Source organism: Buceros rhinoceros, unplaced genomic scaffold (genome assembly GCF_000710305.1).
Source record: "Buceros rhinoceros silvestris isolate BGI_N320 unplaced genomic scaffold, ASM71030v1 scaffold31545, whole genome shotgun sequence".
NCBI classification, from domain to species: Eukaryota; Metazoa; Chordata; class Aves; order Bucerotiformes; family Bucerotidae; genus Buceros; species Buceros rhinoceros.
This window is the reverse complement of record NW_010412821.1, coordinates 28,053-47,990: the sequence shown is the minus strand read 5'-3', so window position 1 is coordinate 47,990 and position 19,938 is coordinate 28,053. Positions and strand designations below refer to the sequence as shown.

The 19,938-nt window shown below is 38.9% G+C and overlaps 1 protein-coding gene across 1 annotated transcript; it reads left to right on the top strand.

Moving 5' to 3' along the window:
* Window positions 1-258: 258 nt before the first annotated feature.
* Window positions 259-18,605, top strand: DCLRE1A (DNA cross-link repair 1A). The gene is made up of 9 exons (XM_010136535.1): window positions 259-676; window positions 2,787-4,349; window positions 6,173-6,306; window positions 7,429-7,547; window positions 9,255-9,398; window positions 10,243-10,388; window positions 11,456-11,610; window positions 17,555-17,696; window positions 18,343-18,605. The coding sequence occupies exons 1-9, from the start codon at window positions 259-261 to the stop codon at window positions 18,507-18,509; spliced, it is 2,988 nt and encodes a 995-aa protein (XP_010134837.1). The 3' UTR covers window positions 18,510-18,605.
* The last annotated feature ends 1,333 nt before the right edge of the window (window positions 18,606-19,938 follow it).

Sequence of the window (19,938 nt, the reverse complement as noted above, 5' to 3'; positions counted from 1 at the left end):
CGGGTTTTGTTTAACAGCAGTAATGACAAATACTCAAAGAGGCGCTCACTAAATTATATTTAGGGTGAGATCCATCATGCTTCTGTCCCATCCTGGAGTGCTGTTTGGTTTGTGGCCCAGAGTTTCTTTTTTAAAATGGAGTTCAGGTGCTTTTCTTCAGATAGTGAAGCGGGGAGGGGAGAGAAAATGTATTAGTGGAAGGAAAGAGAAATCTGTGAACTGCTGCATAAAAGTAAGGAGAATATTTCATGTGTTGCCATGTCTGAAGATGCTTTATTGGAAGAGGACATTTGGGAATACAAATCTATTAGGAAGCAAAAGCATCGGAGTAGTTCAGAGAACATCACTACACCCGTGCAGAAAGTAAGTGACGGGAAGAACAGGCCAAAAAGAAAGAGATACAGAAATAAAAAAAAATCCATAGAAAAGAATGATGCGCTTCAGAAAGCCGAGCAGAGATCAAGGCCAAATGAGGATGTAGATCAATGTAAAGATGACAGTAGTGTGCAGTCCCAGGAAAGCGTGAGTAGCCTGACGGAAGAGAGCTCACAAAATGCAAGGCCCATTCCTGATGGGTATTGTCCCAGCTGCCAGATGCCTTTCTCTTTGCTGCTGGTCCAGACACCTCGGTGGCACGTCGCTGAATGTTTGGATACTCCAGGATCCCTTGAAAAAGGTATGACCAGAGTAACAAAAAAGCCTTCAGAGAAAAGTTTAAGTCTTCTCACGTAATGTTGCTGTAAACCTTGTTTTTTCATGTTTAGTTCAAAATCTGATGTGGTAGTTGGTGTGGTTTTTAGAATGTTATTACTGATCATTTATCAGTATTATTTTTTGTATGAGTATTCTGGTTCTTTATGAAGAACATGGAAATCTGGTGTGAAAATCTCCTACCAGAATGTAATTTCAAAACTTTTTAGAGTAGGGAAAGATTCATGGTTATTTATCAAGCTCCAGCTTTAGTAGTTCATTGAAGAAATTGAAGGTACATATTTACCATTTTAAAATAATAGAGCCTGTTTCAATTACTAAGCCAGTGTCAGAAAAAAGCCCCCTTCTTTGTTGAAGAGGCTGCTACCTTTGACACTGAGTTTCTTTCTAGGTATAAATTTTATTATTCTGTATCTGTGTTGCCGTATCATTTGTGCAGTTGTTTATAAGACATTTGGAAGCTGAAATCAGTCTGTTATGCTGTTTTACTCTGAAGTATTAGCCTCTGGGCCAGGATGCTTTAGAAATTTTATGAAGAATTATGCATGAACTATTCCTGTATCATAAGAGAGCACAGTTTTGTTTTGAGTTCTGCACAGGAGGAATAAAACTGACTCATTCCACACTTTCATGTGTGGAAATACCACGTCTGAAGAGATTCAGGTTTCCAGAAGAACTTATGTTCTTAATAACTTCAAAACTTTTGAAAAACAGAAAGCATAAAGTCAGGGAACTTGAGTAAAGGCTGTTTAGGTAACACAGTCACTTCTCTTCTTATATCTTTGTAACTTTCCTTGAAGTTTCTTTTTCAGAAGAATGAAATGGGAGCCCTTTAATCCCGAGTTTTGCAGAGGTTTTAACTTAAGGCGGATATGTTAACATCTCATTTCCATCTCTTACTCCCATAATTAACAGATGAAAAATCCTTTTAATTGATTTATGCTTTCACCTTAAAATCCTCAGAAGTTAGGCTAGCAAGCTCAACAAAACAGGCTTAGGGAACAGCTAGAGATTTTTTGCTGGCATCTCAATCCTGAAGATGTTTTTCACATAAGTAAATACATGACTTTATTATTATTGAATGTATAACCCAGCAGACAGTTTGGAATGGAATTTCAGGTTGACTCAGAACCGAAAGTTGGTTTGTTTTGAAACATGTCTGCTGGTCTCTTCTGGTGCTGCTGCTCTGTTCGCATTGCTTGCATGTGAGACAATTCTAAACTAGAACCTTTTGATTACATCAGCACAGCATGGAAGCAGGGTTAAGTACTCTTGTTGTTAGAGGGCTGTATGAATTCCAGCACAGTGCTGTGTTATCTGTGATACATGTTCAAACCCCCAGACCTATAACATATAGACCAATGTATACACCGCTTAACTATTGCTTAATTACTACACAATAGAGTCATTTAGAAACTGTCATTTAAAGAACATTGTGGTCCAGAAACTAGAATGAACTAACTTTAAGCAACCAACTGTGAAGAAGTTACGCAAGCAGATGCTGACTATGCATGCTCAAGAAGAGGTTTCAATTAAAGGACGTTCAGGAGTGACCTCTAAAGACTACCGAGGACCCTTAAAGAAGACCCCAACCGACAAACTACACACACATGATGAATATGTGCATATTGTAATTAGTTCTGGAAAGTAGCATGAACATGTATAGTCTAAGTAATGTAATACGCATATAGATACACTATATAATAAATGGCTATTCTACACTCGAGGTGCATGATTTGAGATACAGAGTCTCCGTGCACCCAGCGCTGCAGTAAAGAATGCTTGCTTTCTAAAACTCAGTACTGATTCTTAGAGAATTTCATCAATCACCGGCTTTACGGTTATCAGCTGCAGCAATTTGGTTTAAGGTGGGAAGCATTCTCATTTCTAGCCAGCTCAGGGCAGGAGGCCTTGGTGGACACTTGAGAATTACGTTTTGCTTCTGACCTCCCATGGCTGCATTTATGACAAAAAGCTTTTCAAGTGTGTGTCATGTGTGGTTTTTATTTTAATAATTATGCTAACTATATTTGCAAAGATGTTAACATCACTTCTCTGTTTAACTCTTTTCACAGAGTGTCCTGATGGTTTACTGTGCAGTTCCACCATTCCATCCCACTATAAGCGTTACAGTCATTTTCTACTTGCAGCAAGCAGGGCGGGAAATTATCTTGTTAACTCTTCAGCGGACACTTTGGAGAGGGAGGTGACATGTCCTACTGCTGCAAAGCCCAGCTGTTCCCCAGGTCACGTAGAAGAAATCTCGCAGAATGATGAACCTTCTAGTAATGTGAAAAATGGCCCAAACGATGACAGTACACTGGTAGTACACGGTTCCCCACAAATGAAGTTTTTAAATACAATCAGTGAAAGTACTTCCTCTTTTGCAAATGTTCAAAAGACTCAACAGATATTTCAGCTTACACAGACCACAGATAATAGTTGTAAATTTGAATTTTATGATATTGCAGCCTCTCAAGAAAGTGAAACAGGAGAAGATCTGGGTAGTCAAAAAGATACAGATCAGCCAAGTCTACTGCAGTCAGAAGTGGACTTCAGCGACCCTGAAATTTCTTATTCTCCACTGAGTGCTTTTGAGGAAAGTGAAGAGGAAACTGAGGAAGAGAAGAAAGTAAAAACATTACAAGATAAATTATTAAAAGTCTCGAAGTTTGAAGATGAGGAATCTAACCCTGTGGTGTTGAAAACGCTTGATGGACATCTCTTAGAGCAGAGGCCTCAGTGTGAGAATGCCAAAATGGGAAATTTTTTAATTAAAAATAAACACTGCGAGGATGTAAATACAGTGAAATATCTAGATCAGAGTGTAAAAACTGTTTCTCAAAATCACATGAGCAGCAGGTTCTGTAATTCAACATGTGTAGATAATCAGCAAGAGGTACTAGCCAGTGGATCCTGTTTTCCTTTTAATTGTGAGGAGACTGAACAACCAGAATCGCTCTCCTCTGCTGCTAAAGCAGGTAACACAGAGTCAGAGGATACTGGTGCTTCTGCTTTGGGTTCTGCATACATGAGTTTTACTGAGGCATCATTGCTGCTAGTCAGAGAAGATGCTGAGTCTCTTCTGACACAGAAAAGTAATGTTTTGAAGGACCCGAGTAACTTTTTAACTGATACAGATAAAATGACTGCCAATGCAATTGAAAAAACAGCTCCCCAGGAGAGCTTGCAGTCAGTAGTGGAGAAAGAAGAAAATCCTAATACAGCTGCTGGGTGCTTTCACAGCCCCATCTCTAAACCAGCACCTTCTCTTTCTTTAGCGAGTAGGAATGCCAAATCCAGTTCTGCCAAAGAACTCAAACAAATGGATATTGGTGTTTTCTTTGGGTTAAAACCCAAAGTAAAAGAGGAAAGCAAAGGAGAGACGTGTTTGAGTGAGGGAAAGCAGATGCTGAGTTCCGAAACTCCCAGTGGAAAGAGGCCCAGACAGCAAAAAAGGAAAGCTGAAGGGTCTGTGGAAGATGTAGAAGCAGTTACAGAAAGTTCAAGTAAAAATGGAGCCTTCTCAGATGTAAGTTCTAGTGGCCAAAAAAGGTGGAGAAAAAGAGTAAGAGAATTATCTACTGCAGGTGAAAGAACAACAAAAAAACACTGTCCTTTCTACAAGAAAATACCAGGTGAGCGGTAACTTGCTTTTTTTAAGAAGTTAACTAATTTTGGCTTGAGTTCTGGGTTTATTTTCCCTAATTTTAGGTTTCATTGTTCTTCACTCTTCATAACAATTTAGACAGCAGCTCATAATTACTTTTTTTTCCTTCAAGCTGGTGAATTTTTGTGTAGGTGCAAATCTCCAAAAGAAGGTGATAGCAGAACAAAAGTCAGCAATGGCTGAAAATAGTGGAATAGTTATCTCTCACAAATTATTTCAAGGACTGACTTCTGAATGTTTTTGACAGAGCAAGAAACATAAGTGGAATTGAAAGGTAGATCTACTTTCTTAAATGATTTTGAGTATATCCCATGTTAACATTTACTCTTAATCACTGAATTTAGTCTTTTACATCCTTTCTGCTGTGCCTGAAAGAAAGTGTGTCAAATCACAATTATTTCCTTACATTAAGTTAAAAGACTTGAGTTCAATTTTGCATTTGAAATTCAGTAGTATTAGAAACATGATTTACTACAAGTATGGAAACAAAGAAATGAAGACCAAGCAGGAAAGTTTAGGTAAGGAAAGAGCCAAGAAATTCTCAGAATCTCCTGGAGCAATTACATAACTTACAGGATGATTGATCAGCTGCTTAAAAGGCTTCAGATCCTCACATTTCCCTTCTACCACTAAAGGACCATGTCAGTCTTCGGTAGCTATTTGAGGAAGCCAAGTAGAAATCTACTTGTTATCCTAAGTGCTGCTGCTTGAAGTCGTTGTTGGGCTACACCAGTATCATGGGTTCCGCAGGCTTCAAGAATTTTCCACGTACAATAAATTTGAAGAGCAGACTCCTGTGCCTACAGTGCAATTTTAAAGTTGCTTTGTTACTATCTCTATTATCTTATTATGAATTTTGTTACTTGCCTGTATATTCTGTGTTGCTAATGATATGTATTTATCGCCATGGCCTAGTATAATTCAGCCCCCCTGAAATTTTGCGTCTCAAACACTTGGGGATTTTTGGGTTTGTGATTGTTAGTTAGCAGATTGCTATGTTTTTCTGGAATTGCAAATACTTGAATTTCTAGCCTCAAGTAAGTAGAACTAATTCTTCTAGAAGATCTGGGAAATTTCATAACATAAAAGGAAAAATAATTGAGTGCCACCAGGCGAATTAGGTCTCTGGGCTACTTGGTGGTTTTAAGACACTGTAACCCAATGTGAAAGGACCATTTGCCAGTATTTTTTCAGTTTTTTTAAAAAATGCATTTGCAGAGAATAGGGCTCTCTTCTACACAGCTGTCTTCATGCAACATCTTTATAGAAACAGCACCTCACTGAAAACATACAGGGGCAAATCGGTCACGTTTCATCTCAGCAGATATACGCATGTACGAATTGCTTGCTTGATAGATATATGCTAATTGTTTTAAGAGGAAAATTAAATGTAAAATAACTGAAAAATCACAAAATGCATTTTGTTAAGCTGTGGTTATCTGCTTTATTCTGTGTTAAGATGTTTGTATTAGATTTTAATCTACATGAACTTTCAAAAATACCAGCTGAATGCAGAGAAGTGTCTTTTATTTGCTTGACCAGTTGCCATCTGTGTAGGATGGCAGCTGAACAACAGATATTTGGGTGAAACTTTTTTCACTTATTAAAATAAAAATTGAACAACTTTGTTGTGATGACTCACGTGCAAACCATGTTTGTCCTTAACCATAGTGTAACTGTATTCCCTTTTAATGTGGAAGAAAGGAGGAAGAACAAAGGGAAAATTTAATTAGAAACTAGTTCTGAACTAAGCGTGTTTACTGACTGTCTTCACTTCCCTTTTTGCTGTAGGAACTGGTTTTAGTGTGGATGCCTTCCAGTATGGAGAAATTGAAGGCTGCACAGCTTATTTCCTCACTCATTTTCACTCTGATCACTACTGTGGGCTAACGAAAAACTTTATGTTTCCAATCTACTGTAATAAGGTAAGATTTTCCAATGTTATGAGATATTATTATAGTTCATATGAACTATAATAATTTTTATACTGATGAAAGTAAATAGAAGACCCGAAGCTCCATTGTTGGCCCAGTTAGGCATAGTGGATATGCATAAGGCCATCTGAGTTTCCCTTGTAAGAAATTTTTACCCTGATTTAACTGATGAAGATTAATGAAACATCCCTGTCTAGATACTATGAAGAAAACAGATTTAACAGGATCTTGAGAGGTCGTATAGACTGATTTTCTGTGCCATGCTGGTCTAACTTCAAAATTAGATCAGACTGCAGAAAGCCTTTGTTGGTAAATCTTGAAAATAGGACAGATTCCACTACATCTCACAACCTGTTGCAGTGTTTACCCACTCTGGAATTTTTTCCTAATATACAACTGAAATGTCCCTTTTTGCAGCTTATTCTTTTTGTGTGCATCGTGGAGAAGAGTCTGGCTCCATCTTCTCTATAAGTCTATTCAGGTGGAAGTCTGAAATTAGATTCTGCATAAGCTGTCTCTTCTCTACATTAAGTAAATGGAGTTGTTTTAGCCTGGTCCTGCGTGTCCTGTGCTTCAGGCTGCTGACTGGCCGAGACTGCCATTAGCTATCATGTGTCCAGCCAGCTCTGGATTAGTTGTAATGGGGTAGAGCATCTTGCTTAATCGACCTATGCAGGTCCTGCATCAGAAAGACTATTTCTGATTTATTCTGGAAGTCTCCCAGAATGTTTATATTCCATGTTGCCCTTCCAGTAGGAGTTGGGGTGACTCCAGGCTCTGTGACCTGGGACGTTCTTCAGTTGTTTAAAGAAGGCTTTACCCACCTCCTCTTCTTGACTTGGCAGTCTGTAACAGATGTTATTCCCCTTCGTTTGCCTCCTCTCTGATTCTAATCTGTCACTTGTTGATAGGCTTTTAAAAGTTTGCTTTTTTAAGAGAGCTTTTTTTCACTTCAAGAGGTGACATGCTACTGAAAGGCTTGATTATACCCAGGATCTCATAGTTTCTTTCTAAGCCAGACAGTCTGGCTTTGATAGCCTTTGTTCCTAAAATAAACAAGTGCTTTTTTTAGGTTTTGTTCCTATACCATATTAAATCCTTTCCCTGTCACAGATAACCGGCAATCTAGTGAAGAGCAAGCTTCGAGTCAAAGAGCAGTATGTCCACGTGCTGCCGATGGACACAGAATGCGTAGTGAATGGGATCAAGGTGGTGTTGCTCGATGCCAATCAGTATGTATCCCTGCATCTGTGTGGAATATTTGTAGGTATAGAATATCAAAGATAACTAGCTGTACAGACACAGTTTATGTTTTCATGATTTTTAGGTTTCAGTGGGTCTGAAAAAATAAGGGTGAAAATGCTTCTCATTCCTTGGCTGGCTTAGTAACATGCATTTTCGTTTCAGAAGTGAATTAGGCATTAAATTTCTTGCAAGTAGTTAGCTTTGGAAATAGGTGAGTTATCTTTGAAAATTAAACTTGGGCCTTTTTTGTTAGCATTAGTTTAACTTTATTTTGTTTGCTTGGAATGAGCACATAGTGTTAACCACACATAGCTCTATTTTTTAAGCATGTTTGAGAGATTGAATTATTTTTCTAGTGTTCTAAACACTGTAGTGTTGGGAACATCCTAGATTTGATTATCAGGTATGTCAGGTTTCTGCAGCTTCAACTGAAGCAAGTGAAATCTTCAGCTAAAGAAAAATGTGGTACTTTGGATCATACATATGGGAGAGAAAAAACCTAGCCAACATTTTGAAAATTGAACTTCTAAAGAAAAGCATGTTGGAATCTGGAACAAGACTTCTACTGGATTCAGTGATAAAGGGTGAGATTTTTGTCCAACGTTACTCTGGCACTGTGTGGTAGTGCTGGATTTAAAATCCAGTAGCACCTGACTTCCATCCCTGTGCTCTTGCTACTCTGCTTCTTGGTACCTTATTTGGCAGTCTATGGGCTAGAGGAAGGGTCCTTTCCCTGAGGTATGTATTGAAACACAGCACTGGCACAGCTGGTTTGAATATTACTTACAGTAGGATTTGTTTATAATGGGGGATAAGATTCCACAAAGTCCTTTGAGACCCCTTTCTGGGAATGAAGGAAGCCTTGTTGCTTATGTAATCTGGACACTTCTCATTTTTCCTGTTTGTCTCTCTGCTCATCTGCTTCCATTTGAAAAGCATGTAAACCTTAGGTACAAAGTTCAACTTCTTGGAGAGTTTACTGGTTCTGTCATTTTAGCTCTGATTCATGCCACTTTTTCCTTTTTTGAGATTTCATTTACCCTTTACAGATGATTCATGTCCAGAATAGTCCCACTCTGGTTTTCCAGTCTGAGCTGTGGCCCTTCAGACAGCTTTGGCAAGGAACTACAAAAGGTGCAATGGATTCGCTGTGGCCAATAAGAAAATTGTATCTATAACCAGGGAATTCTGGATGGAGGATAATGTTAAAATCTGCAAATAGAATTAAAAAGGAAATATTTCAGTAAGTCATGCAGGAATGAAGACGCATCTGCAATAATAACAGTTCTGTTTCTTCTAGTAAGAATGTTGCTTCTCTTTGTGCTGTTTCCCATTTGAATCAAGTAACAGAACCTCAGAGACTGCAACTATAGCAAGCAGCATCTTTGTTGTACCTAGAAGGCAGAACATCCCAAAAAAGCAGTTAATGCTTGATTACTTTACTGTTGGTGTGGGTTTTTTCTCCTCTGCGTTTCAGCTGACAACTCAAGTCTAGCTAGTCTATGGCCCTAAGATTATCTTCAGCATTCCTTTAGAGATCAGGAATTTCTAGCTAAATTAGGCAGCGCAGTAGCTGTGATTTAAAATGCTGTTCTGCACAGCCTCTGGCTCTGGAAGGGGTGGTCTGTCTTGTAGGGCAGTTTATCAGTATAGAGAACTAACACAATTTGTACGGGCTTTTTTGTTTGTTTCAGTTGTCCAGGTGCAACAATGATCCTTTTCTGTCTGCCAAGTGGAACTGTTATCCTGCACACAGGAGACTTCAGGGCAGATCCTTCCATGGAGCACAACCCTGTTTTGGTTGGTCATCGAGTACATACCCTTTATCTTGATACCACGTAAGGCGTGTTTAATTTTTTTTCTCAGTATAACCCTCTTCTCAATTTAGTAAGACTTTCTATCAACCAAATAAATGTAAGTATAAATGACATTACTGTTTTACCGCTTGTTAGCTCTATTTAGTGTTCAATAGTCAGTTGTTTGTTGAAAGTCTGTGTATGACTAGCTTGTTCATCTGTCATGCTGTTACATGAGCAAAAGTGGGTAGTGGAAAAGATGCTGAAGTATTTGCTGAGGGGTATTAAATTCTGGGTGTCAGAATTCATACATCAAGAGGTTCGTGGAACACTGGTTTTATGTGGATTCAACTCTGTTATGAAAAGAGGTGTGGGGGAATTCAGAGTGGAAGAATGCCAAATGATTAAATCAGTTATCCAGGATTTCGTTAGACCTTTCTCTGACTCATGTATATGAAATTGGTTTTCTGTATATGATGACTGATGTCCAGCTGCAGTATTACATTTCTGTTCCATATGTTTCTGCTAATGCATAATGCCTTACTTTATGGTTTGTGTGCATGACAAAAAATAGACACAAGGGTGTAATTAGTACACGATACAAATCTCTAGCTTGAATGAGCACTTGGTATTTATATAGAAAAAAACTGCAGAATTGAGTGTCAGTGTCAGACCAGCGAATATTGTGGAGAAAAGGCCAATATGCAACAATTCTGTCGGAACACCTCAGTGTTTCTAATAAACAGACTGCAAGTAGACTGAAATTACATAGGAGGATAACGTCTTTTTCATTCCTTTGTTATGACTGCGTGCAGTTTTGAGGGTCTTCTTGGGAAATTCAGATGTCTTGTGTAACCAAGTGGTGTATCTTGTTCTCATGACCCAGATACTGTAGTCCTGAGTACACTTTTCCATCTCAACAAGAGGTTATCCAGTTTGCTGTCAATACTGCCTTTGAGACAGTGACTTTAAACCCACGTACTCTGGTTGTCTGTGGCACCTATTCCATTGGAAAAGAGAAAGTTTTTTTAGGTATGTAAAAGAAGTCTACTGGATCAAATAACAAAAAAAAAAATCTAAGTCAGTGTTAAAAGATCGTTTTCTTTAAGATGTAAAGGGTTGCTTAGTCTTGATGGTCAGCTACTGTACAAAGAAATGAAATATATGGAATAGTCCCACTGCTAGTTTTTTAGTTTTCTAGTCAATAAGTTTTAACATTTTGAAAGAAATATTTTTCTGTCATGTTTAGAACCCCCCTAAACAGAAGGCAAATTGGATACAAAATGAATGAACCTGTTTAATTGATTGTGGTGAGAAAATCACTAATTGCAATTTAAGAAAACGCCCAAACCAAAAATGAGGTCTTTTTGACATTTTTGGTGTTAAAAATTTCACATGTCAAGAAACAGCAAAGGGATATCACTATCCTTAAACTTCTATTTTGCAGACAGCTTTTTCTTCCAGGTTTACATTGTACGTTTCCCTAAGTATTTATAGTAATCAGTTGTAATGAAATCAATTTTAACCAAGCCTTCCCCAAACCAAAACACGTATTTTCTGACTTAATGAAAACCTGGTGTGTTATGCTTCACTCAGTTACAGCATTAGGAACTAATGTGATTGCCCAAATGTATCCTCTAGAGCAGGCAGCTGCCTTCCATTTGTGCTCTTGAGTATATTTAGTCATCAACACAAAACTTAGGTTCACTGAAATTTAGTCTGTCTTTAATGTGGACTGTTTGTTGCATATTCCAAACCCTGCATATTTCTGGCGTCTTTGAAATAAATACCAGTTCACCTTAGTAACATTCTACCAAAGAAATATGACTTAGAACTTAGCAAAGTACTTCTATTCTCCTTTTCTTTCCAATTAACATACACAATTTTGCTGCTGAAATTGAAGAGCCAGAGTTTTTTTTACAGCCATTACAGTTTTCTCATATTAATTCTAGAATATGAGACACTGTATCCTGTTGAGTATAGATTTCTTCCAATAGTAAAAAAGATCTAGTGCAGTAATTAGAAATATCTCCAAAAGAAGCCAAGAATTGAACTCTTATAATTGTCTTTATCTGATTTCTTCCCAATTAATCCTAAAGCAATTGCTGAAGTTCTAGGCTCAAAAGCAAGTATGTCCCGTGATAAGTACAAAACACTTCAGTGCTTGGAGTCAGCAGCCGTTAATTCCCTCATCAGTGTGGACTGGGATGGTACTTTGCTTCACGTTCTTCCCATGATGCAAATTAATTTTAAGGTAAGTACACTCTGTTGATCACCTGCTGGCTAATCTTACTGTTGGCTCCTCCCAGCTGTTGTGTTTGGTGCTTTTTAACCTCTTGTCATGTTGTATTTATTTAGTGAAGTTTTGACATGAACAATACATTGAAAATGAAATGCAATTAAACATTAATAACTGTCTCCAAACATGATGCACAGAAAGTGTAATTTCAGTTCAGTGCTTCTACAAGATAAGATGAGGTTTGTTCAAAGGCTTGTTCTTTGCAGGCCTTTTTGAAGTAGGTTTATGTAATGACTGCAGGATCTGTCCTATTAGCAATTAATATATTGTGACATGGAGTCCCTGTTTTGTCAGCCTGTCTTTTACCTAGTATGATGCAGGAAAAGACAAAGGATTTTCTGCCTCTTGAGTCTCTGTTTTGAGGCAGCCTGCGAACATGGCCAACTTTGGTGTTTGATGAAAAAGGAATAGGGAACCTCCGTGTTCTTCTCAGATCAATTTCCACCTAGTTATAATAATATTTCCATCTTTTAAAAGAAAATTATCTCCTGTGCTGTGGATTTATGTGGAGATATTTGAAAGTCAGTGGAAACTCACGCTTAAATACAGTGACTGAGCTGAAGGATACCACCTATATACACATACTTTAGTTTTTCCACACACAATCTTCTCTAATAATTGTAGCCAGAGCAAGTAAACCAATTTATTTTCATTGTTTCATCTAAGTTAACTTCAAATGCACATTTCAGTTGAGATTTGAGACAGCGGGTTTTTGTTGTTGAGAGTTATTGGGGGAATTTCTTAGTTACGAAACGTGACTAGTTCCTGGGCAAAGAAAGTTTTTCTGAATAGAGTACAAAATACAGAATGGCATTAGAGCAAAGCAGCAGGCTCTAGATTAAAGGTAGCCTGGGAGAAAGAGAAAAACAGTGGTCACTTATGCCTTAGGGACTTGGATTCATTTTCCTGCTTTGCTTCAGGCCTGCTGTGCTATCTCAAGCAAATCCTTCAGAGCAAGATGATATTTAGCTGCAGGATCAGTCAAGGTCAGAACTGACCTAATAAGGAGAAAAACAGGCTATACAACTTGGATGGGAGCTGCAGGAGATGGAACTTAATATCTTAATGTTTTAATGTTGTTCTATAATCTTTTCCATGGTGGGGCAGAAAATGACTAATGGAAATGTGTGTGGATTTATTTTTAATGTGTTGTGTTGTGTTGTCTTAAACAGTAATTTATTTTAGGTTCTTCTGCAGATTTTTGGGTCGTTAGGTGATTCTGCTGTCATGTGTCCCAGCGTATATGGAGTACTCACATAGCTGGATTTTTTCAGGCAGAGGGTATGATTATACCACAAGGATGTCTGGACAACCTTACTTCTCAGAGTTGCATCATGTGCATGGTCTCGTCTCTGAGAACAGGAGATTCTACAGCATGCTGGAAAAGATGCCTGCACCCTGGAAAGGGCCAGGAAAGATTAACGGCACAGTGATCTAGTGGACAAGTCTGGTGTGACAGCCATGGCTCTCTGTACTGCGTCTTTGATTTCATGTGTGAAGTTGTTGGAATGTGGTCTCGCGCTGTCATCAGTGATTTTCTGTCCGTGTAAGCTGGGTAGACTCCCAGAGTGCTAAACATCTGGTGATGCTAGTAAGATGAATGCCCAGGGGGAATGTAGGATCAGCAAAATGTGGAGAATGTTAAATGCTTAGTAAATATGATATGCATTAGGAAATACGATCTCAGAAAAGACAGGATTTTAAAAAATAAGTTGGCTAATCACTTGTAATCTCAATTCTAGTTAAAGAATGATGAATGACATCAACCTCTTTTTGCAGACCACGTTAATATTGATGTCATCATGATCAGTGGCATGTTTTTGGTCGTGTGCTGGATTGTACAGGTTTTGTACTGAATTACTGGTTCATTACTGGGAAAGCCAGAATTTCTTAGTGATCATCATCACTAAATGCCAGTGCCTTCATTATCTTCTGGATCTCGCCTACATCTTCTGCTTTATTGCATCCCTAGCCCTACTCAAAAACACAATCCACCTTCTTAATTTGGGCTAATTTTCTGCTGGTGTAGTTTCAGCTGCAAACCTACAAATCCATATGGGAGTTTTCTCAGCCAAAGACTCAGATTCAGTCCTTATTGAGGAAGTTGAGTGCAACTGTGATCATGTACATCAGTTGCCTTTTTGGTAGAATGCAAATACCCAGACCCTGATGATATATTGTAGAATCTCCTAGAAGGCCCAGTTTTATACCCTTTTTTTGAATCCTGTTATGCTCTTTACTAATAGAAAAAAACCACAAAACAAACCCTGTCTGTGCTCCAGGCTTGGTAGTGCTAAGAGCTATACAGCTTTATGCATGATTCTTCTTCCTTTTATTATTGACAAAATTCGTTGGTCTGTTTCTAGATAAAGAACAAGAAAAAGCTGCATAAGCTACACAGGGTTACCACAAGTGAAGCCTAGTTTGCAGTAAACCGTTGATAAATCCGTGCCTGCCCAAGGAAAGCTTCCATGTTTCCATAGCCGACTGCTCCCAAGACTAAATCTGGATGCTCACAGCTCTCCTTTCTATGCCATCTAGAAAGGAAAAGAGCTAATCATTTTGAGATGCTCCTGCATATACTTCCTTGTTCACAGGTTTTCTTCTGTGATCAGAGGCTTTTTATTTTCCTGATCATTGAGTCTCCAGATTGCTGGAAAAGGTTACATTTTTAAAAATAAAATTGATATTTTTGAATGCATATTCAGAAATTTTAGAAGTATTTTAGCATTCGCTATGATATGAATATTTTTTCCTTTTGGTGGCATTGTCCAGCTGTTCATTTCCAACTTTGGAACTATCTAAAATCTGCTTTTCTCCATGTTGGTTTTCAGGAGTAATATCAAGCATGTTTTTTCATGTTTAAGTCAACTGTTTTATTATTTGTGAACAACTAGTTTGGCAGTTTATTTACGATTTATAAACACCATACTGATTCAGCGGGGAGCGTCATTCATGCGAAAGTCACAGGCACACAGGAAAGTACAGACACCTTTCCCTTGTCTTTCCCCTCGTTACCAGATTTTAAAGACAAATGCTGGTGCCTTCTGCCTAGAACTGAAGCAAACAAAAGTGACTAGTGACTGTCATGGTGTTAAATCTACTCTGAAAAACAGGTGAATCCGTGAGGTTTTTTGGCAGGTTGAAAGATGATTGTTGTAAACCCAAGACATCCTCAGAATATGTGCTGTACCCGAGACTTTTGCTTGGCCAAAGACTTGGTGACAGTAACGTACGGTGCGATTCCCTTTTCTGCTTGGCCTGACTTGTGTCAAGGAGCACGGGTTTCTGTAGGCAGGCAGCCACGCCGAGGGGAGCTGTGCTCCCTGGTGTGAAAGCTTCCATCACTTTTTATCTTCAAACGTGTGTTTGACTCTTGGATTCTGGGCAATTTTCTATCACTGCAGCGGGAGTTGTGTCACTGTCCCAAAATATCCATTGAAGAAACAAGTTCAAATTTAAGAAGAAAGCATGTCTTTTCTGCTTTACAAATGCACATAGGTGGTCTTGGTCTGCAGATGAAAGCAGCCTGCTCGTGTATTGAATAACTGGCCCAGCATCACTAGGCTTGATGTGTTTTATCCAGGCCTTACGACCACCCCCTTGGAAAGAACCAGCACTTCAAACGAGGGTTTGGCTAAGATGTGTGAAGTCTGGAGGGTAAAACTAGAAAGAACAAGCTACAGGGGATCAGGGGCAGTGAAAATACAGTGGCAGAGGAATAAGCTTTTTGTGGTGTTGTATTACTGTTGGATTGAGTGAGGTGGTTCTTCATTTGTGGTTTTTCCTATCTCTGTCTCTGGCTTTCTTGAGGACGTTGGTATCACACTTTCTTCAGGTGCTGCCTGGGTCTCAAGCGAGAAGGTGTGCTGTAGATACATGTTCTGGGTATTCTTAATGGGTAACATTTACATCAATTTAAAAAAAAATTAAATATTTACTTATACGTGTGGGAGTCTTAATTAAAATAATTAATGGATAAAAATGTATAAAAATAAAACATGCATTGCTGCAATATTGCAAGAGGATTTGATATATGAAAAGGAAAGTTTTCAAAAAATGAGTAAAATTAAGGAGATGGGGTACTTCACTGCAACGCTTAGTGTTACTCCAGTGAAAGACAGGGGTTGCTGTATGTACTGATGAGTAGCTGTAAGCCAAATGAGGCTAAGAGGTGTTGGGGCTGATTGTAAATTAACTATTTAATGATGTTTGAGTCTTACTTCCTTGTGGACTCTGTTTGCAGGTACTGCTGACGTTAGCAACACTGAGGGTAACAGGCTGTCATGGTGATGGAAGGAGGTTGATAAAGCAATGAAATATATTTTCCATTTTAAAAGAATGAAGGTTCAGAACAGCATTGGGTAAAGCAATAAAAGAAGAAATTGAAATGTGTATTTAAAGTGGTCTTGTTATGAATACACACTGTAGTGGCGGGTTTTGTGGAAAGAGGCCATCTCTTCTAAATGCATGCGTGGTTCTTTTGCAACAAGCAATTTTTCATAACAGTCAAAAGCTGAGTCTTCTGCCACCTGAATATCCAGTGGATTTCCAGGGAGAGCTGGGGTCTTCAGGTCTGTGCACCTCTTTTATGTTGCTTAGCTCAGGAATGTCTTGTACTAGCATTGCAGTGAGATTTTCAAAACTGCCTGGATTGAAATGCAGAGATAATTTTATAGAGGCTGAAAGTGCCTCCTTAACGTGACTGTTGCGCACTGGGTTTTCAACAGAATTTGAAAGCAGATTAGCCTTGGTTAATATAACAGTCATTGTGTTTGAAGTACTGTATTTAGATTTCATTAGAGCAAGGGGAGTGAATGTGTAATTTATTACTATGTTAAACTTACCAAAACAAAGTGTGAAGGAGAATTAGATGGCTACAGTTGTATCTTTACTTTAGTGAGGACTGTATTAAGAGTGAGGGCAGCTGGCCATTGTTCCTGATGGTGCATGAAACGTGTCAGAGGGTTTTTTGTTGTTCTATCATGTGCCTAGTTGGATGAATTCTGTATGTGGCTACTGGATATAGTACTGAAGGTGCAGTTAAACGTGGCAGTGTCACAGGGAACTTCTGCTTCTCTGCTCGATGATTTTTCAAATGTCTGACAGGTTAATTAGTGCTTGAGCACAGCCTGTCTACCCACCTTGTTTTAATTGGTCTTTATTTTGTATCTTTCTTCCTGCTGCTGATACAGAGTTTATGATTTTCTGTTCTATAACCTTTAGGGCTTTCAGATGAAGCATGCGCCTTTAAGATTTTGTATAGGACACATGAAATTGATTTTCTATTTTGAAATAATACTTCACTTCATCCAGGAAGAGGATTGTGCATTCCTTATGTTTCTCTCTCATCCTTTTCCTCATCTCAGCTTAAATACCACTGAAGGCTAACTTAGTCAACTTGGAAACTTTCTCAAGTCAACTTTTTTTCAGAGTGAATTGATGAGAGGTTGTTTCCTGCCTATCATGAATGGAGATGTGGTAAAACATGGCTTAGTGCTCAGAGCAGTACTCAACTGCTGTGATTTTTTTGGGGGTAGCTTAATTAACCCTGAGCAATTCTGGTCATCAGCAGATGCCAGGATCTCAGTGGCACTTTTAAATTAAGCAGATGATTTTGCACCGAAGCAGGCTTTCACCATCTTTTAACACCACATAGCTGCCAGAGTGCTGATCTCCATCTGAGAGGAAGGAATGAATGACTTGGGGAGCAAGATCTATATGAAGATGTGATTATGCCTTACGTGTTCTGATCTGTCGTGCATAGCTGTTAAAATGTGCTTATTCAGATGAAGCGATTGAGATCCTAAGGTGCAAGGTGGATGGCATTCAAAATAAAATAATAATATCAATGGATGGTATTTAAAGTAAAAAAACCCAACAAAATCTCTTTTCACAGGGTTTGCAAGATCACTTGAATAAGTTTTCTGAGAATTTTGATCGAGTTCTGGCTTTCAGACCTACTGGGTGGACCTACTCTGATTCATGCCTTTCTCTGGTGGATATCAAACCTCAGACAAGAGGAAAGATCACCATATATGGTATAAAAGTGATAAAGATTCAATGCAGTTAATTCTGTGTGGATGCTTTTCATATTTTTGTCCTGGAAACTCCTACTGTTCTTTGTAACCAATGCTTTTTCTGATAACTTGTTGAGAAACTGAACAGATGGTGTCTCCAGGAGAGATCTGTGAACGGAGTAATCAAGACCACTGTAAATGCAGATAATTGTGTATGTTTTGCACCTGTCCTCTTCGTGCAAACAAAGTCCTTTATCTAATACAGGTAGAGACTTCTGGGGTGAAGCCTTGGCCTGTCTGACACCAGTGGAAGTGTATTCCAGAGCCAAGATTTCATTCCATACATTACTCGGTTTTGAGTGACTGTGGGTCTACCTCTTCCTCTCAGTCCTTTTTGGTGGGTGGAGTTGACTCCCATAACATGCAGTTAACCAAAGGCTTGGAGTCGCTCAGGTTGCATTGATGAGTGACTTGGTAACTTCAGTGCAAGGTAATTTTTCCAGAAAGAAAATCTGGGGTTTCATTTTGCCTTAGCTATAAACTTTAGATCTCAAATATGAATTTAATAAAATATTATCTAAAGTATTTCTTAGCCGGAAGGCTTGCAAAAGTATTTTGGCAAGGTGCTAAGCAGACTGACAGATCGCTGTGTTTTGTTTCATTTCAGGGATTCCTTACAGCGAACACAGCAGTTACCTGGAAATGAAGCGTTTTGTTCAGTGGTTGAAGCCACAGAAAATCATCCCCACCGTAAATGTTGGTGACTGGAGAGCCAGAAGCTTGATGGAGAAGCATTTTAGAGACTGGATGATTGAGGGCAGTGGGCATAAATAAGGAAGAATGTATATTTCAAAGGAGGTAGCTGGAGTGGGAATTGTGAGTTCCTGTGAGCTTTATTTACACTCCTTTTTCCATGGAGCTTTCTTTAGGCAGGACTAAGCTGCCGTTCTCCTGAGAAAGCTGAACTGGGGGGGCAGGAAGGGAAGCACCTTGCTTGCTCGTGTACCTACTGCTTATTTTTGCAAATGTGTATTTCAGGTTATTTTTATCTTACTCCTCTTTCCCCATTCTTAATATTCCTCAGATTGTGGAGATGCCCAGATGTATAATGCTGGGGAAGAAATGGCCGCTGAGTTAATAATTTCTGAAAAGAGGTTATTGTAATAAATGAGACAATATTAAGCTGATGTCACATGCCGTCAGTTCACGCTTCAGAGAAGGCCGATGCACGTGGCAGGACTGGCTATTGTGATTTAAGCCTTGTAAACAAAATTAGCCTTGTGACAGAGGGTTGGCTCTCGCGGCATCCACACTTTGGAGAATGATTTGTATAAAGACCTTGCTACATACATTCTGCTCAAGATTTTCTGCTCTATTTTTTTTCTAAATAAAGAACCTACATGAAACCTGTGCGTTCTTTCTGAGCAAAACACATTTCTTTTCAGTGCCGTGGTTGCTAATTGGAGAAACCTGTTGGTAATATCTGTGGTGAATGCTCTGTCTGTGGTGATTGTGTATGATTGTTCTGCGTCCTGGGAGTGCAAGATCTCTGCACGTGGTCAAAGCACCAAAGTGGTTCTCTCCGTGTAGTCCCTTACACTGGGTTTGCAGGGTTCTGCCTACAGGTTCGTTACTTGAATTCTGGAAAACCAAGGAAGGCAAATATTAGTTCTGGCAGCAGAAAGGTAACTTTCCTTTTGCATTTTTTCCCCCTGAATCCTACCAGATTATCAGTGCGGCTTTTCCTGTATCTGTTGGCATTTATGATACTGAAGTACGTGGTTGCATGCAGGCACACTGGTATAATTTTAACCACCAGAATAAAAACCATTCCAAACTTCCAGGACTTGAAGTTGCATCATGCATAAAGAATCATCCCCCAGTCCCCGTGAATAGCTAATCTGAAGACTTCAGTGCTGCTTTTTGTGGGGAAGACTTTTCTTTCGTGATCGGTGTAAGTGATCACGATTCTTGCCTTTGAGTGATGAGCTCTGTAATAAGCCACTTTATTTCTGTCTTCTGAGAGAAATAACTGTGAAACTGATGGAAAAAAAAGTTCTTGAACTGATTCACAGTTATTTCAGTACATTCACTGAAATACAGCATTGTTTTCATTTTACACAATGCATGATGATAGCTCTGCTCTCACCGGAACTGCTGCTGCCTTGGACTGGCATTGTCCTCCCTAGCGTTCCACTCCTTGTTCCCACAGGTGTGTGAAAAAGGGTCTTTTACAGCCCTTGTGAATACTGAACCTGAATTA